The sequence below is a fragment of the Triticum urartu genome, chromosome 2A, assembly GCF_056163025.1.
Source record: "Triticum urartu cultivar PI428250 chromosome 2A, HENAU_Tu73, whole genome shotgun sequence".
In the NCBI taxonomy this organism is placed as follows: domain Eukaryota; kingdom Viridiplantae; phylum Streptophyta; class Magnoliopsida; order Poales; family Poaceae; genus Triticum; species Triticum urartu.
The window spans coordinates 729,849,400-729,873,332 of NC_141874.1; the positions used below are offsets into that span (position 1 = coordinate 729,849,400).

At 47.4% G+C, this 23,933-nt stretch overlaps 3 protein-coding genes across 8 annotated transcripts; 2 read left to right on the plus strand and 1 right to left on the minus strand.

The window, feature by feature from the left end:
- Window positions 1-5,229: 5,229 nt before the first annotated feature.
- Window positions 5,230-10,025, minus strand: LOC125540151 (uncharacterized). The gene is made up of 4 exons (XM_048703740.2): window positions 9,888-10,025; window positions 7,162-8,168; window positions 5,779-7,035; window positions 5,230-5,652 (listed from the first exon to the last, which is right to left on the minus strand). Exons 2-4 carry the CDS (start codon window positions 7,509-7,511, stop codon window positions 5,574-5,576), a joined length of 1,686 nt encoding a protein of 561 aa, XP_048559697.2. The 5' UTR covers window positions 7,512-8,168; window positions 9,888-10,025; the 3' UTR covers window positions 5,230-5,573.
- Window positions 9,894-13,072, plus strand: LOC147987287 (uncharacterized). The gene is made up of 3 exons (XM_087542336.1): window positions 9,894-10,831; window positions 12,069-12,301; window positions 12,434-13,072. Exons 1-3 carry the CDS (start codon window positions 9,904-9,906, stop codon window positions 13,070-13,072), a joined length of 1,800 nt encoding a protein of 599 aa, XP_087398462.1. The 5' UTR covers window positions 9,894-9,903.
- A 2,923-nt stretch (window positions 13,073-15,995) lies between these two features.
- Window positions 15,996-20,780, plus strand: LOC147987288 (uncharacterized). 6 transcript variants are annotated; one of them, XM_087545206.1, is made up of 4 exons: window positions 15,996-16,577; window positions 17,098-17,137; window positions 18,416-18,705; window positions 18,790-20,203. In XM_087545206.1, the coding sequence occupies exons 3-4, from the start codon at window positions 18,448-18,450 to the stop codon at window positions 19,711-19,713; spliced, it is 1,182 nt and encodes a 393-aa protein (XP_087401332.1). In that variant the 5' UTR covers window positions 15,996-16,577; window positions 17,098-17,137; window positions 18,416-18,447; the 3' UTR covers window positions 19,714-20,203. The 6 variants fall into 6 exon arrangements, 5 of the variants coding, with proteins under 5 accessions (XP_087401332.1, XP_087401331.1, XP_087401330.1 ...); XM_087545205.1 differs by having other exon boundaries at window positions 17,206-18,705; window positions 18,790-20,201; XM_087545204.1 differs by having other exon boundaries at window positions 15,996-17,137; window positions 17,206-18,705; window positions 18,790-20,201.
- Window positions 20,781-23,933: the final 3,153 nt, after the last annotated feature.

Below are 23,933 nucleotides of genomic sequence, written 5' to 3' on the forward strand. Positions count from 1 at the left end.
TGTCGGCCCAGTGGGAACCAGAGTATCACGAGCCGTTTGCCTGCGGCCCATGAAGCGACACCAGGTGAAGGACTCAAGAGGCGACCCAACCATGGGAGCCGCGACGTAAGATGACTCGCGAGGGCCATGCCTCGTGAGGACCCTCTCCGCGAAGCAAGCACTACCGAAAACCGTCTCCCGCGGCAGGTAGACTCGCGAGGCCTGTCTCATAAGGCGGCCTCCCGTGAGGCCCTCTGTGGGGGGAAGCTGCGCGGCATGGATCACGTAGCTACGTGCCCACCACATGGGTGACACACCTGCGCAAGATGACAACAGTAGGGGCCATGCCAGTAGGCGGGGCCATGCCAGTAGGCGCGGTCAGGGGAGGTTTCCTTTTTGGTGATAAAGGAGCAGCGGCGGCTACCTCCCCCCCAAAGCAAGTTCCAAAGCCTACCACTTCGGTGCGAGAAGACCACGAAGACACGGCGCACTAGGGCAGATGTCATCAGCGAGCTCACCAGCGCGTCATGGATAGGGTTTTTTCCAGGTAGAGACTGCTTTTGTCAGGATAGGACTGAGCGCCTGCTCCCCTTTGAATTGCCATTGTGTGGCAACCCTTCCGGCCAATATTTTCGAGGAAGAGGACCCAGGGTTTTTCGAGGGTTTCCCTTAGCTCAAACCTCTCCCTGACAGACATACATCTATTAACATCTAACAATTCAGACAAATTAGCGGGCATGGCCATCAAGAAAGTTAAAATAAATAAATCAAATGCACTAACTCTGATAATCACACATTAAACCCTAAATAACATCTTATCGTTTTCACTAGGGACGATCAGAGTATGGTGTCCCTGCTAGCTAGGGATGACATGATCTCTTCTTTTGTTACCCCACAAAATGTGTTGATCATTTCACTCCCTCCCGCCCAACTGTACAACCTTTTTCTAGACATATTGATACACGAATCAACATTAAGGCTAACAACGATAGGACCGTATAGACGCCACTACATATGACAACCATATATATTGCACCGTGAATAGTGAAGAAACATGTGTTGTAATAGGACGTAGGTAGAGTACACTCAGACATGAACTGCCGCAGTCCACTCTTCCTCACTCAGGGCTGGTGTGCCTGCATGGCCGGCTGCAGTGAGTGCATGCATGGCTGATTGCATAGTCATTTAGCCAATACTACATAAATAAAACACTGATAGTAAATCGTGCCCCTGGGTCAATAGAGTATTACCGCTTCATCACTTGTTAAATAAGAGAAGTGATTTTTCACTGCCATTATCATACGGTGTCATGCTTCACGTGCCAAAGTGAGATGCTGAGTGGGTGGACTCGTACTTCAAGGAAGCGCAGCATCCACTGGCTAGCTAGCTAGACGTATAGAGCATCTCCAGCCGCTGCTCCCCAGGAGTCATAAAAATCGCCGTCTGGAGATGAGCCGGCGGCAGAATCGGCGCTGGAGCGGTTGGGCATCCAGCCGTCGTCTCCAGGCACAGTTATCGTGCCATTCGTGGCCGCTTTTCGGCCCAGATAAGTAGGAAAATGGTCCGATATCGGCGAGAAACGGCCCATATTCGGCGTGGTTCGGTGTTGAATTTTCAATATAAACAATTTTTTATCACATAGTTCATCACAGAAAATCAAATAGTTCAACAAAATAGTGCAACAACAAATAGTTCAATACAAATTATATAGTTCAACAAATAAAAACTCATATTTCATCACACGTCGAGCCCGACGTCGCCCTTGATCCTCCATAGATGCTCCACCAGATCCTGCTGCAGTTGATGATGCACCTGTGGGTGGATCTCCTGACGCATACTTAGGTAGGCAGTTCAGGTTGCCGGTAGCTGGTGATCAACTTCGGTTGGAGGACTGCCTGTAGTATGGTTCAGTGTCAAACACTGGCTTTTCCTGCTCGCTCTCAATGATCATGTTGTGCAAGATGACACAACAAGTCATGATCTCCCACATTTGATCTTTCGACCAGGTCTGAGCAGGATACCGGACAACAGCAAATCGAGATTGGAGCACACCAAATGCCCGCTCGACATCCTTCCTGCAAGCCTCCTGCACCTTGGCAAAGTGAGACTTCTTGCCTCCTGGCACAACGTTTGAGATAGTCTTCACAAATGTAGACCATCTCGGATAGATGCCATCAGCTAGGTAGTACCCCTGGTTGTAGTGCCGCCCATTAACCTCGAAGTTCACCGGAGGAGAATGACCTTCAACAAGCTTGGCAAAGACAGGGGAGCACTGCAGCACGTTGATGTCATTGTGAGTTCCTGGCATACCAAAGAAGGAGTGCCTAATTCAGAGGTCTTGTGTGGCCACCGCCTAAAGTATCACACTGCAACCGCCTTCGGCGCCTTTGTACATCCCCTGCCAAGCAAATGGGTACTTCTTCCATTTCCAATGCATGTAGTCGATGCTTCCAAGCATCCTAGGAAATCCTCTTGCTGCATTCTGTGCTAGCTAGGATCCGAGCAGTGTCTTCCGCATTGGGTGTTCCGCAAGTATTGCGGTCCAAACACTACCACTACTGCCCGACAGAATTTGTAGAAACACTCAATGGTGGTGGACTCGGTCATGCGCCCATAGTCGTCGAGTGAATCACCGGGAGCTCTGTATGCAAGCATCCTCGTCGTTGTCGTGCACTTCTGGATTGAGGTGAATCCAAGTTTGCCGGTGCAATCCTTCTTGCACTTGAAGTAGCTGTCGAACTCCCGAATGGAATTTACAATCCCGAGGAAAAGCTTTTGGCTCATCCGGTAACGGCGCCGAAATGTTTTGTCGCCGTGCAGTGGAGCGTCGGCGGAGTAGTCGGAGTAGAGCATGCAGTAGCCTTCGAGATGATGCCAGTTCTTTGCTTTCATCCGCCCTGGCGCCGAGCCACCTCGCCGCGGCTTTTCATTGCTCGCCAACAGGCCGGCGAGGGCGGCGAGGACCATGAGATGTTCCTCTTCCTGGATGCCGGCCTCGGCTTCCCCCTCCAGCAGCGCGGCGAGCGCTTCCTCGTCGTTCGAGTCCATTGCCGAGGCAGGCAAATTGCCGAACACCTTGCGGGCGCGGTGGGCGCGCACTCGCCGCTACACTGCCCCTCCGCGGCCGGAATGCCAGAAAAATCGCCCAGCCGATGGTGGAGAGGCTGCCTCGGCGAAACCTCTGCTCTTTTTCCGGCGGGGAATGGGCTATCTAGCGGTGGTGGGTGGTGGGCAGCGCCGGGATCAGCCGGTTGGCGGCCGAGCGCGCGGGGGGTGGGAGACGAATCTGGAAGATAGACTTGACTTTTTGCCTGACAGTGTGGGCCAGACGTGCTTTTCCCTTGCGTAGGAACCCCCGAGTGCCCCCCAGTGCGTCGGGTTCGGCCTGCGATCACCGGGCCCAAAAACGGGCTGAGTCGGCGGATTTCGGCGTCCTGGGGGCGCGACTGGGGCGTTTTTTCGGTGCCGGCGCGGAAAAAGTCGCCTGGGAGGCTTGTTGGGGGCACGGCTGGAAATGCTCTTAGATATTACTAGAGGGAAACGCGCGCTTGGACACACCGTTTTTCACTTATTGGATAAGATTTTTATTTTAATTTGGTTGGCAGGCTGTTATGTTTGGCTGCCTTATTTTGGTTTTGCTTGTCTTAGTGAGGCCTTAGTTGTGTTGGAGTTGGCCTCACACCTGCCGCAGAAGCGCTAGCGTTGAAGCCTTCCCTGCCCTCTCATAGTCGGTGGGCATCGCTGCAAAAGCCGAGAAGGGCAAGGACCTTGGGCTATTGCCCAAGCCCACCCAATAGAGATAGGAGCCAGATGGGTGAGGTGTATTGGTCTTCGTGGTGACCTTAGCCTTCTTGGCCAGCGTGGCCATGGGGACAGGGCATGCTGCTGGTGGCCTTCGTGATCAGTGGCGGAGCTTGGGCCAAAATTCTGGAGGGGCAATGGGCTGAGGGGGGGCTAAGTTATGAGGTCTGGCCTTATTTTCCTGTACTTATGGCCCAAATGCCTAGGGGTAGTGATAGATTTCTTCATGGGATGGGGGGTGGCGGCCCAGGTTGCACTCCATGAAGCTCCGCTACTGTTCGTGATGACCTCCTTCAAATCGCTAGCCATTGGGTCGTTGTGCTTGGGTGGGCAGATGGCGCCGAGATTTGGCTGGAAGCACAAGAAAGTAATGGCTGGTGGTTGGACCTCTGCTCAAGGCGACGCTAAGAACATGGGAAAGTGACATGACCACATCAACCGAAAATGCAACTTCACACCTAAACGGACATCCCCTGTCTATATGGGTCGTCGATTGCTCTAAGATTCTTGATTTGTTTTGGCAATATACATCTTTAGCTTTAACTGTTATCCATGGAGTCACCCCAATGCCACTACAGGCACCTCCGGAAATTGTACTAGACCCACATCATAATCTCATTGGTTGCCCAAAGTTTCAATCCAACATAAAGAAACTTATAGCATGAGCAAGATTCAATTGACGACAAAGATAATATGAGGGGATACATCACACAGTTCAATTCCATTAACAAATCTGACCGCAATCAAGATCGGACGCTTACATGACCAGAGGAGAAAGATAGAACACAATGGCGGATGTACACCAAAATTCCTGGGGGGAGGTGGGGGGGGGGGACAAAATGTGAACATTTGAGGAGGAAAAATACTAATTATTCTTCCAACTAAAACCCTTTAACTACTCCCGGATCATCATAGCAGCAACAAGGGATGATGGAGAGGTCCATGAAGATCAAAATTTCCCTACAGCATGGTGCCGAAACATGGCCAAAACCAAGATCAGCAAGTGGCAGCGGCGAACAAATTAGGGTTCAATTATGCCGGTGTTTTTCAGTAGATATGGAGCCAGGGCGTCGAAATGCGGTGGAGGTGATGCCCACGCCCCGAGCTCACGCGGTCACGCCAACGGTGGCGCGTGGAGGTTGTGCCCCCTCCCGCTCCAGTTGAACCTCTCACCCAGTGGCTCTTCTAGCTTGAAAATTAGCGTCCTATTTTTATTTTCTTTTTTTTGGATTCGAAAATTTTATATCCTGAAAATTCCAAGAAATAACAACTGACTCTACACACTAGATTAATATGTTAGTCCAATAAAAATCAATGAAAATATGCAAAACCCATGTATAAATTATGAATATAGCATGAATACTTAAAAAAATATAGATATATTTGAGGCATATCAGTAGACGAATGTATAAATCATCACTGACACCGTCAGTGATGAGTGATCAGTAGTAATTTAATTTGTAGTAGTGTGCATAGTTCGTGCAAGCCGGACATTATAAAACAAGCACGGCGATTGCTAGCTCAAAGACATGGTTGACTCTACCCTAATTACAAATTTAAAGTGGCAAGAATATTATTTTCACCAACGCACACCGACAAGTGGAGAATCAACCTAAGCGGGAAACATTTTCCTGACTAGATTAATCAAGGTTCTTTTCCTGAGTAGATTTCCATTTTTCGCTTGAGGAAACATTTTTTGGATAAAGGCTCGAGGAAATTAACATGGCCGAGATGAACTCATGTGGTAGTTGGTGGTAAGAAGCGTCCCTCCATAGCCAACCAGACCGTTGATATTAGCGCTTGCACTTGTTGCAGTAATGGTTTTGCGCGGACAACTCGGATGCGCATCGGTAGCAGAAGCTGTATCCACACCTACAATCGGCCGGAGAAAATCAAATTACTACTATAAACCAAGCCGGGGATGAGCTCAAATCATGCATGCATGCATGATGAGATCGAAATTTACAAGGAGAACGATAGATGATGGATTTGTCGTACCTGCATCTGATGTAATTGCACCCTTCCGATTTCTCCACGAACATCTGACACTCGGGGCACCGCTGCCAGCCCTCCTTGCCGACGAGACGCCGGAGCAAGAGGTCCTCCCGGCCGCGCTCGTCCGGCCCGAGCTTCTGGAACTCCTCGCACCCGAAGCCGTCGTGCCACGGCACGGCGCACCGGGCGCAGAAAAGCCGGTGGCAGTGTGGGCACTCCGCCTCGGCGATCGCCGCCGCCCCGGCCTCGCTGTCGGCGAGCAGGAGCGCCGAGCATTCCCGGTACGGGCAGTACATCCTCTTGGCGCCTACCGCGAGCTCGCACAGCAGCAAGCCCCACTTGTCGAGGAGGTCCGTGGGGATGATGCCGTGGCAGCTCTCCGGCTCGACGGCACCTTCCTCACAGCCTGGGTGCGGGCATTCGATGCGAGCGACCTTGTCGTCAAGCTTGGCGGCGATGTACTGGGCGACGCAGCTCGAGCAGAAGGCGTGGGCGCACGAGTTGACGCGGAACTTGAGGGTGCCGGGCACCAGCTCCATGCAGATGGCGCAGTCGAAGAGCTCCCCGTCAACGTCGACCGGCAAATCTCCATTGCCCTTGGGCTTGGGGAGGAGGTCGGCGGGCTGATGTCGCGGAAGCTTTCCGGCTTGGCGGCGGCGTCCTTGCAGTTGACGAGAAACACAACTCGAGCACAAGTCATGGGCGCACGAGGAAAAGCCGGGCCGTACACATGCGCATGGCACCACATGCATGCACTTGGCGCAGTAGAAGCGCCGCTTACCGTTGCCGTCCGCCGGTGAATCTTCATTGCCCTCGCCATCGCTGTTCAACGAGGGGTCGTCCTCGCAGTCGGGGCATTCGACGGGAAGAGCGACGTCCTGGAGCTGCTTCACAGCGACGTACTTGGCGACGCAGCTCGAGCAGAAGACGTGGTCGTCGCACGAGCCGAAGCGGGATTTGAGGATGATAGGCGCCGTCTCCATGCACATGGGGCAGTAGAAGAGCTCACCGCGGCCGTCCACGGGCGAATCCCCATTGCTATCGGCGATCAACATGGGGTCGCGCGGCTGGGGTCGGGGCATCGGGCTCGAGCCACGTTCTCGCCTAGTTTCGCTCGAGTCGACGCTGGCTTTGAGGATGTCGGGCACCGCATCCATGCCCATGGTGGTATGTTCGTTGCCGTCAACCGGCGGATTTCCCTCGCCGTCGTCGGTGATGAACATGCCGTCGATTCGCGGTGATACTAGGAACGTTTCAGGCCTGAGTGAGTAGAGTGGGCAAGTTTTGAGCTCGATTGTTTCTAGGCAATACAGATACACCCACACGCCGCGCGCGGTGGTAGAAAGAATTTAATTAACCAGGCGCGAGAAAGTAAAGAGAACTCACCTCACCACGAACACCACGACCACCGTTGCCACGGCGAGGACCCAGCAGCACCATGCCTTGGCTCGCCAGCTCAAGCCCGTTTCAGCGGCAGGCGGGGCTAGCGCTGGAGGTGTAGGCACGTGTGTGTCCGCCGGGATTGCTCTTGTCTTTGACGTCGGCACTGCGCCCAGGCCCAGCTCCTCTGTGATGCTCCTATGGTAGCAGTAGCGCACCTCTGGCTCTGTAGGCGCCAAGAAGGCCTCGCTCCTGTTCTTGGCCATGAGGCCTTCCGCCGGCTGCCCCTCGGCCAAGAGGACGAATAGGAGGAGAAAAGCCGCGGCGGAGGAGGACACGATCCCGGCCAACGGCATCGCGCTTCTCCGAATCCACCGTCGCTGTGAGAGTGCGATCCGTCCGGTCAAGGTCTTTCAGCTGTGAGATAGCCCCCCGCTCCGCGTACGGCTCAAGCATGTCCGCGTACGACTCGCCGCCACGGCAACACCGTCGAAATTTCAGCTCTCGTTCCTCAAATCAGCCGGCCGCCTCCGTCGCCGTTGCGTGGCCTGTTTCCCTTCCCTTTTTGCACTTCTTTAATCTATCTAGTAACTGGAATGTTTTGTTCCAAACCGGCGACGTTGGGGGGAGCCCGTAGCCGTAGGTGTAGTAAGTATTTTTTGCGTCATGGGGACACAATATGGGTCAAACGTGAGGTATTTCGGTACGTCAGGAAGACGTGCGCTGCTACCATCGTACTATATCTACGTTTTTTTTTTTGCGAATAATCGTATATGTCTACGTTGTTGCTAAATGCTTTCGCGGCTATGCGTGGCCGATACATAGATGAAAAACACGGCTGGAAGCTGAGCTTAGCTTGGACCGTACGCGAAATGGACTGGCTAGCAAAGGATATAGAACAATTAAACGTACCTCCGCGGAAACGCACACAACAGTTCTTTCGCTTTTCCTCGAAACTTCAATCTACTGCATCCGGTTTTTGCTAAGTGACTGTCGCTCGGGGCCCACCCATTCTGAAAATACACACTTTTTTACAACCGGAGATAACCATGTTATATGATACAAATATTTAAATATATGACTTTTTTAGCCAACTATAGTCAGCAACGGATTTAAGGGGGGACGAGCCCCGCCCCCCCCCCCCCCCCCCCAATCGCCCCATCCCTCGATAGCGATCAGTTAATCACTGATTACTCCTAAAAAAGTTAATTACCGAATCAACCTATGGTTGGACGCTTAGGAGGATAGTGGTATACCCTAGCCCATGAGGTTCAAGTCCTAGTGCTCACATTTTTTCGGCGATGCACGTTCAGTGGGAGGAGACGTTCCTGTCGACTACGAGGCGCCTATACGATGACTTCGTAAATCTTAAGATGCGTGCAACTATCGTAGGGTCTAATCCCCATGACCTAATCCATGCCGGCGTCGCTCCCGCAGCGGCTCGAGCGGAACCCCAGTCCGCCGCCGTCGTCACCCCTTTCCCGTGCCTCCTTCCCCTCGCCACCACCGAAGGATGCCGGTGGGCTAAGCCCTCCCGGCGGACGGCGGCGGCGAAGAGCTCCCTCGCGCGCATGCGAGCTCTTCTTGGTGGGGGAGGCTCTTCCTCCCAATCTGCGTGCCGCATCTTCCCCAGAAGAGGGAGACGACGTTGAGGACGATGTTGGAGACGGGGTCGAGGAGGCGAGGCCGTCGGTGGCGAGGGAGCGGGCTAGGCCCGGCATGGTCGCGCAAGGTAGTCAGTCGAACGCCTCCTCGTAGAAGTCGGTGATGAGGCCGTGGACGGCCTGTTGCGAGTCTTCTTGGCGTGCAATGCCGGTGCTGCAGCAGCAACTGTTTAGGCATCAGATCAAACCCTCCGAAAGCCACCAGAAGTGGATCGGGATGCCATCAGCTAATCTCGATCGATGACCAGGCACGAAGACACGGCGGGATTGGTCCTCTTTTGTGGCGGCGGAAGGCGTTGGTTCCGGATGAGATCGATTTGTTATCGTGATCGATCAATCCTCGAAATAGGCTTTCGCCCTGCTATGTAGATATAGCTTTCGCCCGATACATCTGTGAGTCTAATGCTGGGGCAAACAGCACAAGCACGCACAAAAGAAATAAAAGAGAAAGAAAAAAGAAACTAATGTCAACAGAGTCGGATCGACGAAAATGATGATGACCCGCAACCGTTGCACCCTTCAGAGAATTTCCACCACACTCCTACTCGACAATGACGACTCTGCTGCCCGGACTAGTCCTAAGTTTCCGCCGATACTCGGAGGGGCGTGGGGAAGGGGAGTAGCATACTTAGCAATGTTGCTAGGAAGAAGTAGAAGGTTTTCTTTTTAGATTTTTTTTGAGTTGAAGGTTTTCTTTTTCTTTTTAGATTTTTTTTTGAGTTGAAGGTTTTCTTTTTCTTTTTAGATGAGTAGAGTTTGTTTTTTTTAGGGCCAAAAGCGCAAAAGGGAGTAGAATTCGGATAGGCCCGGCGTTTAGTTGGGCCAGCCCTACTGGGCTCGTGGCGTGCTGAGCGTGAGGCGGAGTCTGAGCAGGAGAACACATGATGCTCAGAATCCCTAAAAAAAAAACATGATGCTAAAAAAAAAGAAACAAAGCAGGAGAACACATTATTCGATCTCTATGACTCTATCCCCCGTAGGACCAGGCAGCGGCGGCGGCGATTATACTCGCAGACGGCAAGCCTGAATCCCCCAAACAAACCAGAGAGCGAGAGGATTTGGACATACCTCATCTTTGAAGGAGATGGCGGATGACTCCGCCGAGGAGCAGCAGTCTGAGTTCTTCAACGTGGTGAAGGAGATCATGTCCCTGCAGAGGGAGCGCAGGGACCTGCTCGCCTCCCTCACCCCCGGGGTCTCCGTCTGGAAGCGGCGAGGGCCAGGAGAAGAGACCCTTGTCCGGAAGCTCGCCGGGAAGGATTACACGGCGCCCGTCCAGGTCCAGGTCCAGGAGATGGAGACGGAATCGGCCTCGGCAGCGGAACAGCTCGGGAGGTACTTCGATTCTATCGTGCAGGACACGGGGGACCTGGGCCACCGGATGCTCTCCATGGCGGACGCTGTGGTCAGACCCGATAATGGTGCCACCCTCTCCTCGTCGTACATGGCCGACGAGCTGGTTAACTCGACGTCCGCATTAATGCACGCCTGCAAGGAGCTGTACCAAGACACCGACGATAATGAGCAGGCGGAAGCAGAGGAGGAGCAGAGGAACACATTCTTGGATCTCTGCGGCAAGTTCATGAGAGAACCCTTGAATTACGAGAACGAGTCGGCGTTAGTGGTTACCAGGGAGGAGGTGGAGGAGCACGAGCAGGAGGTGGAGAAGCAGAGGAAAATGGCGGAGGAGCTGCGTCAGAAGAGCATGGCGTATAGTAAGCAATGGGAGGAGAGGCAGAAGCAGAGGGATAGGTACGAGAAGTTGAAGGAGATGGGAAGCGAGGAGGTGAAGGAGTATGAGTTGAGGTGGGCGAAGGCGAAGGCGAAGGAAAAGGAGGAGAAGAAGAAGAGGCAGAAGGACCAGGAGGAGCAGAACAAGAAGGAGGAGGCCACAATGGAGTATCTCAAGACGGGGATGAAGGCGACCGGGGAATTATTCGCGGATTATCGGTTCGGTTGGGAGACCAGATGGGGCAGCAAGGGTGTAAGATGCGGCGGCTTCCAAGACATAAGCAAAACGTGCATCTTGAGTTCTTGACTCTCTGCTTGTCTGGAAGTTCTAGCATATCACTTAAATTTGTACTTTCTAGAACTTGCTTTTCTGTCTTGAGTCAAGTGCATATGAGTTTCAGTTTCTAGAACTTCCTCACAGTTCAAATCATAAGGAGTTTCAGCCTGCTTCTCTGTCTTGAGTCAAGTGCATATGAGTTTTCAGTTTCTAGAACTTCCTTACAATTCAATGATAAGGAGTTTCAGTCTGCTACCATTGTATTTTTTGATTTAATAAATCCACTTTAAGTTCATGTGTTCACTTCAAGATCTTACAGTGTTGTCTGAACTTTCTTACAGTTCAAATAATCACAAATTACATTGTGTAAGCAGTTGTAATTTTGGTCGAATTCTAAGTGCAAAGCGATATTTTTATCTCTGAACTTCTCTATTAGTTTAGAGAAACATCAGTTATAGCATTTAGACTTGTTTTCTATTAGTGTTTGTATATGGATTACTGTGCTTCTTAAGCTATTTTTACTGTCTAGTTGTACATGATTTACAGTGTTGAGTAAATGTGTTTTCTCTGGTATTATTCTCAAAACATCAGAAGTAACATTTGTCAGGGCTTGTATCTTTTTGCTTCATGGTTCAGGGTAGAGTTTATTTTCGGTGTATATATGTTCACAAGCATGACTTGCCGTTTAGTTTTTTTTTACACTGATCATTTCTATAATTCATGGTTCAGGGTGGTACTGTTTTTTCTACTTGTACTTCTGCTTTATAGGGTAGTGTAGTTTCTGCTGCTTTTTTCTTCTTGTATTTGTTTCATGATCATTTGTGAAGTTAAAATTTCTTTGCTTCTAATTGTAAGCACTTTTATCAGTCACTGTTATATTTAAAGACTTCTTACAGTTCCGATGTTCATGATTTACAGTTGGACTATTCATATTTTTGCTTGAAATATTAGTGCAATACTTCTCATTGCAAACTGAACTTAGAGTAGTCATACGGAATGTACTTGTGGGACTCCACCATTAAGCTTATAGAAAACTAGTACAAAGTGTGTCAAAAGCAAACCCACTAGAATTATTTGCAGGGCTCATATATACATGTTATTGGTTGTAAAATTCGAATCAAATTGTAGCAGATCACTAGCTTCCTTTCTCCTTGTATAAGTAAATGGAATATATTTTGCTTAATTTGGTTGCTCATATTAGATTTCTGACACTATGCACTTGGCTTTACTTTTTGCTCCAGCGACATTGAGCCCTATGCACTTTACGCATTACACACCCAATACCATCCCATCCTCTTGTGGTGTCACTGGGAGCACCTTGCAGATCTACTCCATCCAAATTCTTGAACTAAAAGGAGGATTGAACTGGCCACTCAAACTGTACGGAGTGGTCGCTGCTCGAGACACCGTGGATCGCAACCGCAACATTGTCTTCTCTCGGTCAAGTCTTAACTCTCAAGAACTCAATGAAAATGTAAGTATTGTATTCAGTTTTCTCTTCGTTTTCCATTGTTTCTTCTTTGTGCTTTTGTAGTCTATATTGCAATTAAGTAAGCAGTTTTTGCCAAACCATCGCAATTAAGTGTTAATGATATGATGCTTGCAGGGTTCTTCTTTATGTTTGACTGGTCCGTCTCGTGCAATTTTAGCTATGGGCCCTGTTGAGTTTGAAATTGAACTGAAAATACAAGAGAGAGAGGAGTCCCAAGACAAAGAATTGATCACTCTTAGCAAGCGGTATGAGGGTACAAGTACCTCCCTCGTGTTCGAGAACAGTTTGTGTGTAGCGGAGTTAAAATTTAAGCAGATTTCTGAAGCAGTCCAGGCCACTGTCTTGGGTGTATGCCTTGTTGAAGGGGACTGGCCTTTTGAACATGGATGCCGAGTTGCTTGCTTCTTATCTGCTGCTGCAGATGAAGTTGTGGTTGATGCAGATGAAATTGTGTTGCTTGATTGTCGCGGTGATGATGAAGAAGTGTGTGTAGGATCAGATGGTTGCCTTCATCTGTCAAGGAATGTTGTCTCAGTGCAATCACAAGGAACACTGGTAGTTGTCATACGAACCTACTTGGAGTCTGGTTGCGCTCCTCAAGATTGGAAGGTTGAATTCCCTGCCAAGCTTTGCCAGACAAGTGAGAGTGAATGTTTAGTTGGCAACAGTAAGGTGAAGATCGTTGTTGCTTGGTCCCTCCTTGTCAAGGAGAAGCAGGACCTCCTGGTGGATTGGCCAGGGGTAGAGCCTTGAAGAATTTGTGTATCATCTATGTACGTAAGATGTTCGACTCTAGCTTATGCTATCCAACTATTTGTGTACCGACTATTTAACTCTTGGTGGTTTGTTGAAACTTATGTGTACCGACTATTTAACTCTTGCTGGGTTTATATGTGTATCAACTATTTAAGTCTTGATGGTTAGTTAAAAAGTTGAAGTCTTTGTATGTCAACCTGCTTGCACTTTCATGCATGGCTCGAATCAGCTTGTCATTCTATCTGTTGTTTTCCCTTTATTTTCACCACTTTCACTTAGCTTCCCAGAGCAAGTCTCTCTCTTTACTTGATGGGTGCCTGCGGGGCATTTAGTATGCTGCTTGACGGGATCATTAAACAATGATTGAATTTTTTTTGCTAACCAATTCTTTCTTTTGAATCAATAGGTCAACTCCTGAGGATAGTCGAAAACAATTTTTGTAACATATGTTTTATTTGTCGTTTAAGCAATCTTAGTTTAATTTATCTCACGTTACAAACTTTCTTTGCTTTCCCAAATTACCCTCCCACTCGCACAACTCCACCAACTGCAACACTCGCTCCGAATAAGTAATTTTACCAGAGCTGGGATGTACCGGTGTTGGATCCACCGTGTACTTGCGTTGAAATCAGGTTAGCATTTTTCTTTTTCTATGTGCTTCTTCTGCGCAGTAGTCCTAATACCACCAAATACAATCTGTCATACCTGACATCTTTTCAGTATGGTACACTGTTGTGTGTTAGGGAAGAGAATGTGAGCGGAGAGAAGGGTGAGTGGTTGCATGCCTATACTGTTCTCTCTCTTCAAAATGAAGACTAGTATTTTATTTCATTGTGATAGTTAGAATAGTTCATAACTTTTGAAATAATTATTCGTCTTTGAAACTTTTTATAGATTTGAATTGCTCGTGCCAGGAACTTTAAAATAAGATATTTCAACTAATTTTATTTAACTGATTTCAAGAAAACATATTTCACTCAACGAAAAGAAACATATTTCACTCATTTAACTAGTTTTAGAAAACGCACTACACTCATTTACAAAAGATAGATTTCCCTCATTTTAGAAAACACATTACACTCAATTAAATAGGATACATTTACACTCACTCAATTGAAATACATATTTCATATGTTTCTAGAAACTGATTTCACTTGTTACAAAAGATATATTTCACTCGTTTCGCTAGTTTAAAACACATTACACTCATTTGCAAAAGATAGAATTCACTCATTTCAATGAATAAAGTTTACTCATTCCAAACAAATTATTGCACTAATTTGAAAATACGGATTCACTCATTTACAGAATGATTTCACTCTTTTGAAATACTAAGTTTCAGTCTTTTGTAAAATATGATAGTGAAATATGTTTTTGAAAGGATTTAAATCTTCTTTTTGAAGTATTGAAAACAGTTCTTTGATAGTTGAAATAACCAGTTCACTCATTGTGAAATAAGAAATTGAAATTGGAATAACTGAAATGAGATTGCAAAAAAATGTTTATGCCACTCTTTTGAAAATACTAAGTTCAGTACTATTTTTTAAATATGGTAGTGTATGTTTTTTACTGGATTGAAATCTTCTTTTTTGAAGAATTGAAATCAGTTCTTTGAGAGTCCAAATAATTAGTTTCAATCATTGTGAAAAAATGAAATTGGAATTGAATAACTGAAATGACATTGCAAAAGAAATAAAATCACTCATTTTGAAACACATATTTAAGTCATTTCAGAGAAATGGTTTCGCTCATTTCGAAAAGGTGATTTCACTCATTTAAAAAAAACTAAATTCACTCATTTTGAAACACTAATCTCACTTATTCCGAAACACATAGTTCACTCATTTAATAAGACAATTTCACTCATTCAAAAACAGATTATGCTCGTCTCAAAAGACCAATTTAAACACCGATTTCACATATTCGAAAAAACATATTTCATTCGTTTCAAAGAAATAGTTAGACTAATTTCGTAAAACTGATTTCACTCATTTCAAAAAACTCATTTCATTATGTTAAAAAATGATTTCACTTATCTGAAATAACAAGTTTCACGTATTTTACACCCAAAAATGTCTCATGTGTATGAAAAACATATTTCACTCATTTAAAAAAATTGGTTTCACTCAATTCTAAAATCATATTTCACTATTTTCAGAAAGCCGATTTCACTTATTTCAAAAGTTGAAATTTAAACATGTTTGAATATATTCAAGATTGATCTTGTTCTAAAGGTCTTGGCTCCAGGAGTTCAAATATATAAAAAGTTTCGAAAATGGAATTTTTGTTTTGAAGATATGAACAATTTAAATAGTGAAAAGATAATTAAAAGTGATGGATTTGGAGATGGAGAGGAGATGATGTTCAGAGACGGACAGGGATCAGGTGACATGCACCTTTGCATGTCACCGTGTGACTTGCGGCCCAAATTCATATTTAAACATTGTAAAAAAATCTGAAAAACTCATGCATGTTCATAGCACATATTAAGATAATCCCTAAAAAATTCAGATCAAAATTCGAAACATACACCAAGAAGCAAAAAAGAGAAATTCATATGTGAATAGTATACAGAGAACCATTCGCAACTATTCATAACAGATTTCTCTTTTTTGCTTCTTGATGTATGTTTCGAATTTTGATCTGAATTTTTTAGGAATTATCTTAATATGTGCTATGAACATGCATGATTTTTTTCAGATTCAATCCCTGTCCGTCAGAGACATGCATGTCAAAGTCTGTACCATAAACAGTAAAAACACAGAAGAAGGACCATGCATGCGTCCTTTGCATGTGCATGGTGGGACCAAAGACAGAGAAATACGAGCTCCAAATAAACAGAATACTGCAAAGATTTTTCAGATATTCTATGCGGTGGCATATTGTGATTGGGTGTAGTCTGGCGGTATCTCCCGACACCGGTAAAAAGAGGTTTGCGACACTCGCTCTCTCCTCACCCACTCGCTCTCTTCCCCTTCCTCTCCCACATAGCTTGCCGGCCACTCAATCTCCCCGTCGCCACCCTCTCGTCGGTGTCTTCCTCACCGTGGCCTTGCTCCTCACCACCTCGATTCGCACCCCTGACCCTAGCATCCCGCGTGCTAGGTCTTGGTCAAAGGTGACATTTTTACAACCACGGTACTCGATCTGTGGGCGGCGTTGCTCGATCTGTGGGCGGTGGTGCTCGATCGGTGCTGGATCAGCGGGAGGAGGACGGCGCTGCTGGACCGGAGCAGAGCGTGTGGAGCACCGGAGCAGAGGAAGGAGCAACGGATTAGAGAGAAGGAGCAGCAGTAGGGGCAGCAGGAAGAGAGCAGTAGCAGCGAGCAACAGGAAAGGAAGAGCAGCAACAGAGAGAGTTTCAGAGCAAGGGAAAGGGTTGCAGCAGAAAGAGGAGGCACACACCATTCCTGGGCCTGGAGTATTTGCCACTTCCAATATGCCTGCGCCTGGAGCACCGGAGAAGCGTCACCGTCGTCGTCCTCTCCGTCCCCTGCGTCGGGTAGGTACTCATCCTTGCTGGATTGTGTACAAAGGGTGCCCTGCCCTGCTCCTTGCCTGCAAACACATGCCATGATACTTTCAATACAGAGAGTGTCTTGCAGAGAAATAATCACATCAATGTCTTTAAATGGTGCACTGTGTAAGAAATAAATAACCTAGCATCACAATTCAGAAATACTCCTGGTACTCATGTAGGCGCTGCATGAGTTTTCTTTGTACCGGTAGGTTGATAAAGAGAACTGAAAGATTTGACAGGCATAATGTCCTGTGTTTTTTTAGTAGGAACACATTTTACATACAGTTTGGAGTACTAGCTTGCTGGTCCTCATGTTTTCTGTAGCCATGCAGTTTATAATTGCACCCACTTGCAGCAACTAGCTGGAGTAGATTATGGCAAGTGAAAGCAACAAAATTTCTACAGTTCGAAAGTTCAATAGTAGGAAGAACTGTTTTAACTGAATTTGGACTTGGTGCACTAACTTGGCAATTTTGCTTGCTTCTTGTGTGCTTGCTTGCAGTGCACTGCTTGAGTAGTTGTCCCCTACAAGATCAGTAGCAGTAAGTACAGAAAATACTCCTTCCAAGACACAAATGCAGACATTATAAATACTCTAGTTTCCTTGCAGACATTATAAATACTCCTTCCAAGACACAAATGCAGAAAATACTCCTTCCAAGACACAAATGCAGACATTATAAATACTCCAGTCCCCTACAAGATCAGTAGCTGATTTGCTTTCTCTTCTCTGTAGCAAGTGCAGCAATGTCCTCTCTTCCTCTCTTCTTTTTCAGTAAAGTGTAGGAGTATTTTCTTCTCTACTTTAACTGAAACATTTTTCTGTTAATTAATATAAATTGAAACATTTTCCTTTAATTAACTTAAACCTTTTTAGTTAATTAAAACTAACTGAAACCTTTTGTGTTAATTAAAATTAACTGAAACACTTTTATTAATTAAAATAAACTGAAATATTTTCCTTTATTTAACGTAAACCTTTTCAGTTAACAAATGAATAGGCCAATCATTTAGTCATTCAGGAGTACTCCAGTAGCATTGGTCATTCAGGAGTACTCCTCCAGTAGTAGGAGTAGCTTGAAGGAGTACAGTGCAGCTTCTCTTCTCTGTCTCTTCTCTTTCTCTTCTCTTCTCTTCTCTTCTCTTCTCTTTCTCTTCTCTTAATGAAACTACTACTCCTGCTGCTGCTTGCTTCTGTGCTTAAAGGAGTAGCTTGCTGCTGTTGTAGCTTAATTTTAATTAACTGGAACTTTTTCTTTAATTTTATTTAACTGAAACCTTTCCTTTAACTGATACTTTTCCATTTCTTTCTTGTTTCTCTCTTCTCTCTTCTTGCTCTCTTCTTCTTTCTTCTTTCTCTCTTCTTCCTCTCTTAATCTCTCTTCTCTTCTCTGAGCACTCCTTTTAGATACTCCTCATGCTCTCTTTTCTCTCTCTTCTTTTCCTTTTCCTTTTCCTTTTCCTTTTCTTAACTGAAACTTTAACTGAATTTAAGTAAAAATTTCAGTAAATGAAAGTACTCCTCATGCTCTTTTCTCTCTCTTCTTTTCTCTTCTTTCTGTCTTCTTCTCTCTTCTCTTCTCTAAGTACTCCTTTCAGATAAAAGTAATGAAACTTATCCTTTAACTTCTCTTCTCTGAGGCGTTTGTCGAGCCCTCAACTGTTGTTGTGTTCTGCTGACATTAACTGATGCTACCTTACTCCCCTGGATTTGATTTGATTTGTTGGAGTACTTCCCTGGATTACTACTAGCCTTACTTCCCTTGATTTGATTTGCTGTGATGAACTGCTGCTGCCTGCTTGCTGTATTTGATTTGCAGGACGAGGCAGAGGAGCAGACCACGCCCAGGAGATGGCTGTCGTGGAGATGACCACGCCCAGGAGGACGGGGCGACAGGATGACCAGGCCCAGGAGGAGCAGGGCGGCAAAGGTGGGGGCGGAGGAGCAAGGCGGCGGAGGTGCAGCTGGGTGGTTTCAAATCTGGCGGAGGGGTATCGTTCTGGGTGGAGGGGCAAACATGTAATTTCATACGTTTTTCACCTGGTCGGAACAGATCTTAAACGACAAATAAATCGGAACAAAGGGAGTAGAAAATTAAAGATCACTAAGGTACACACTCCATCCTGAATCTTTCTTTCAACTTTTGAACGAAGTAACAGTGAGTGAATGAACTATATATAAGTTGCTCGTTAGAGCCGTCCCCCGTGCCGTTCCCGCGAGCGGCCCGGGCGGAACCCTAGATCGCCGTCGCCGCTCCCTTCCTTCGCCTTCCTTCTCCCTCGCCGCCGCCAGGGGACGCTGCCGGGCAAAGCCCGCGTGTGCGTCGGCGGCGGCGGGGCTCCCTCCCTCCTCGCGAGGCTCTTGGGCGGCGCGGGACGGCCGGCCCTCGCGGCGGTGCTCGGCTCGGTGGCAGGTCGGGTCGCCGGCGGATCTGCGGGGCTCCCCTTTGGTGGCACTGCGGCGATGGCGGCAGTGTGGTCTACGCGGGGCGGCGAGGCGCGGGCTCCTCCTCTTCCCGATCTGATGGCGCCGCGGTGGTGCCGGCGCACCGGGCGTGCGGCGGGGTCCGCGAGGGTGGTCGGCGTGCGACGTCTTCCTCCCCGATCTGATGGCTCCACGGTGGCGCCAGTGCTCGGGCGGCGGTTGGCGTCGGCAAGCGGTGGCGGGCGCTGGGATCTCGGCGGCGCTCCGGCGTGTGTAGGCGGCGGCGGTCCCTGTGCGCGGTCGGCAGCTCCATCTTTGACCCGAACGGCGCGGGGGATGGCGGCGGCCCGGCGTGGCCGGCGATCTGGATGCGGTGGTGCCGGTGGTGACGGCGGCCCGTGCACGAGAGTTGGATTCCTTCGAACTGATCTGGGTGAAAACTTGCCTTCGGCTTCTGCTAAGGCCGGCGGTGGCGGCGCTATCTGCGTCGTTCCCTTCTTGAAGGCATCGCGGTGGAGAAGTTCAAGGCCACTCTCTGCTATCTCCGGGGGAAACCCTAGATCGGATGATCGGATGACGGCGGCGCTCTGGTGTAGTTCCTCCCTTGGGGGCGTCATTTTTGGAGGTACACACGTGATCGAGGGACCAGAGGACGGATTCTTTGGTGGAGCGGTGCTTCATCCTACACACTGATGGTGACGGATCTTGACGACGCGGCGCAGTGCAGATTCGGAGTTCGCTGTGGGAGGATGGACTCGTGCAGGAGGACGACGCTGTCGGGCGTCGTGGTGGCGTCGATGGCAGAGAGACCTGGCACGGTACATGCAACAGTACAGCTCTGAAGATGGATTTGTGGCAGGTGGCTGCGGTGGCCTCATACCCGGCAGGCGTCCTGGTTGAGGAGTGCGCCGGACTGGTAGGTGTCCCATATCCGGCAGGCGTCCTGGTTGAGACCTCAGGTATTAGATGTTTATGTTTGGCTGCGATGTCTGTTTGGTATTAGGCCCAGACTATCTGCGCCCCTTAATCAATTGGATAGGTGTAGCGACAGTTGTTGCTTAGACGGTGGCTTTAGTCTTGCTGTTATATGGCTTTGTAAGGTTTTGTGTTAATAATTAATAAAGTGGCCGTATGCATCGCCCAGATGCAGAGGCCGGGGGTCATCCTCCTTTTCTAAAAAAAACTATATAACTGTTGCAGATGGACGTGGGTGCCTGAGCTGAGTTCCCGGCGGACGGATCAAAAATTTGGGCCGAACCGAAATTGGAGAGGAAGAAGAGGTCGAGTCTGCAGGCGTACGTGGCGGAAGGAAAAAGTCAACAGGCGGCGTGCGTGCGTTTCGGTCTTGAATTTGTACGCGAGATATATGCGTTCCGATGCAATCCATCCAATCTAAGAAAAAGAGCGATACGAGATGTACTCACGTACTCGTAGCGTACGCGCGGCTAGAAACGGAATCTAAACTAAACAAAGCGCGCAGCTAGGAGCGATTAATAGGATAGGACCGGGCTGTTTCCTTGAAACGCTAATCTCATCTCATAGGACCACGCAGCCGCGGCGGCGAGTATACTCGCTCGTAGTCGTAGACGGCAAGCCTGAATACTAGCGAGATGGAGGGTGTCCCGGAGGAGCAGCAGTCTCCTGAGCAGGGCTGGTCCAATATATTTTTGGGCCCGAGGCAATGTAAAATAATTGTTTTTCATATTAAACTTTTATACTTATTTTAAACTAAGTGTATCATATTATAATTGTAATTAATATTTTTTATTACTTAGCCACATGAAATGTTTTCAAATAACATTTATATTATTATTTGGTATGCATCTGTAATGTATATAATTGAAAATTTTAATTTTACAAAATGAAAAATTTATGATGTATCAAAACTTTTCTTTATTGTTAAGACAATCTTTCATATTTATTTTTCTAATATTGCATAAACGGTGTAGTGTATACACATTTGCTTATACATGCGTGTGTTCATATATCTTTTCATGTTATATTGAATATTACGATATAGATTTATAAATTATAGACATACCAACAAATATTTTTATAGCAATTTCTAGTATATATTAGGTGGTCATATTCATGGAAACTTCTAGGGCATAGAAAATGTGGCCTGCATAATAGGTTTAGTAATTCGAAGAACCAAAAATGTTGTTGGTTATACTTTTACGCATGATTCGATTACCTAATGTGCTCGTCCAGATTCACTTAATTTAGTTTGGTGCAAATGAGATGCCTAGACGTTTATCAAATTAAAAATTGTGCATTGATTTAAACATTGAAATCGATATATCATAATTTTTATTATGATACTAAGACATGCATTGTAAAAGAGAGACTAATGTATTTGAACTCAACTCCACAGTCGGATTGGTTTGCCTAAGCGTGGTATAACTTATCAGTATGTGGTGTGAACTTATGCTTATGCTAATTGAGGCTCTATTTTATCCATTGAATAATATTCCAGATGTAATGTATATTCTTTTTTGGAGAGATCTCGCAAGCTTTATTGATTCAAAGACATGTTCATAGGTACAATAGTTGAGTCATGAGGATTGCCCAACCACACATCTCTATCTATGCCTAGATTATATGCATATTTTGCGAGATTATGAGCCTCCAAATTGAAGTTTCTACGCTCAAAAATAAACTTGGAAGAAGAAAAACCAGAACTACGAGCTATTATTTCATGTGTGATTGTTGCGTTCGGTCCACTTGTTCCCCAGTTGATGTCATTAATTACTCCTTCACAATCGGAAGCCAGAACCACATCATGAACATCCAGATCTTCTGCCAAAGCTAGTCCCTCTCTGCAAGAAAAGGTTTCTAAGACCGTTGGATCAACGACACCTTTGTAGAACACTCCAGAAGACCCTAGGTAGTTGCCATTCTCATCTCGACATAGTGCAGCCACAGCTTCGCCCTTCTGCTCCGAGCTACTGCTCCATCAACGTTCACTTTGACAGTGGCGGTTCCTGAAGCGAGCCAGCGTTGAGTCCTGGCCGCCCGTGCTGACATGCTCACCGTCATGTTCACCTTAGGGATATGTTGCAAGTCCGCAAGGAAGTTGTTCACAAAAGAAACAGTTTGGTGCGGCGCTTGAAAGATTGCCTCGTACACAGCTTTTCGCCGAGCATACCAAATCGCTCAAAGTGTGACAACCATTGTTGTAAACTTGGAGTGATCCATCCTGCTGTATAATTCAAACAACCATCTCTTTGCACTTGGTTCCTCTAGTTCTGCCATCGCTAGCAGCACATCTGCATCCGATAGTGCCCACACACACCTCGACATCGTACAGGAGATCAAAGCATGCCGCCACGAGTCTTGGCATCCACACAAAGGACATGTGCCCTGGGTTGCCATATTCCTGTGGTGTAACACATCCGTGGTATGCAGCGAATGCCGTGCCAAACGCCAGATGAATAGTTTGATCTTCGAGAGTATAGGTATATTTCAAAGTGCCGACCAGGCTTTTCCTTCCTCCTGGCCTGCAGATGATCCCGATCTGCCCTCAGCCACTCCTCTCGCTGCAGTTTTGTGCTTACCAAAAATCTTACTAGTGTAAGTTTTAGTTGGGCCCCTCCCCTCTTGGGGCCCGGGGCGGTCGCCCCTTTTGCCCGGCCTATGGGCCGGCCCTGCTCCTGAGTCCTCCATCGTGGTAAAGGAGATCATGTCTCTGCACAGGGAGCGCAGGTACCTGCTCGCCTCCCTCACCTCCGGGGTCTCCGTCTGGAAGCGGCGAGGGCTAGGAGAAGAAATAACTCTAGTCCGGAGGCTCGCTGGAAAGGATTACACGGCGCCCGTCCAGGTCCAGGTTCCGGAGATGGAGACGGAAGAATCGGCTTCGACAGAGGAACAACTCGGGAGGTACTTCGATTCTATATTGCAGGATACGGAGGACCTGAGCCACGTATGCTGTCTATGGCGTATGCTGTGGTCAAACCCGACGGTGCCACCCTCTCCTCGTACACGGCCGGTGAGCTGGTTAACTCGACGTCCGGATTAATGCACGCCTGCAAGGAGTTGTACGAAGACACCCACGATAATGAGCAGGCGGAGGAGGAGCAGAAGAACACATTCTTGGATCTCCACGACAAGTTCCTGAGAGAACCCTTGAGTCACGAGAACGAGCTGGCGTTAGTAGTTACCAGGGAGGAGGAGGAGTTCTACGAGAAGGTGGTGGAGACGCTGAAGAAAAGGGCGGAGGAGGTGCGTCAGCACAACATGTTGAAGTGGAAGCGATGGGAGGAGAAGGAGAAGGAGAGGGAGAGGTACTACACGGAGAAGAAGATGGGGAGTGGGAAGGACAAGGAGATTGAGTTGAGGTGGAAGAAGGAGAGGGAGAAGGAGCAGGAGGAGAGGGAGAAGAAGGACAAGGAGGAGGATGAGAGGGAGAAGAAGGAGATGGCCACAATGGAGTATCTCAAGAAGCGGATGGAGGTGAGCGAGGAATTCTTCGCGGATCATCGTGACGGTTGGGAAACTGGATGGGGCAGCAAGAGTGTAAGGTGCGGCGACTTCCGAGACAAAAGTAAGCAAAACATGCATCTTTTGATTTGTTTAACTTTAATCTCTTTGATTGTCTAGAAATTCTAGCATATCACTAGCATAGAACTCAAATTTGTAGGAGTATTTTTTTATTACCACTGGCTGTTTTTGTTTCTCTCGAGCTGGTTGTTGCGCTCTGTTATTTGGGTGCTCATTAATATAAATGATTATGTCTTTTATATGGCCCCCGGTTTAGGGAATGTTCTGAGTAAGCCTTGTTTGTTAGTCATTTTGGTCCAAATCTAACTGCAAATTCTCATGTTGAGGCCTTTCTGTCAGTTTAGAGAAACAAGAGTTATGTCATTCAACACTTGCTTTGCAGCTTCCTACATGATGTGGATTTTGTTATGCTA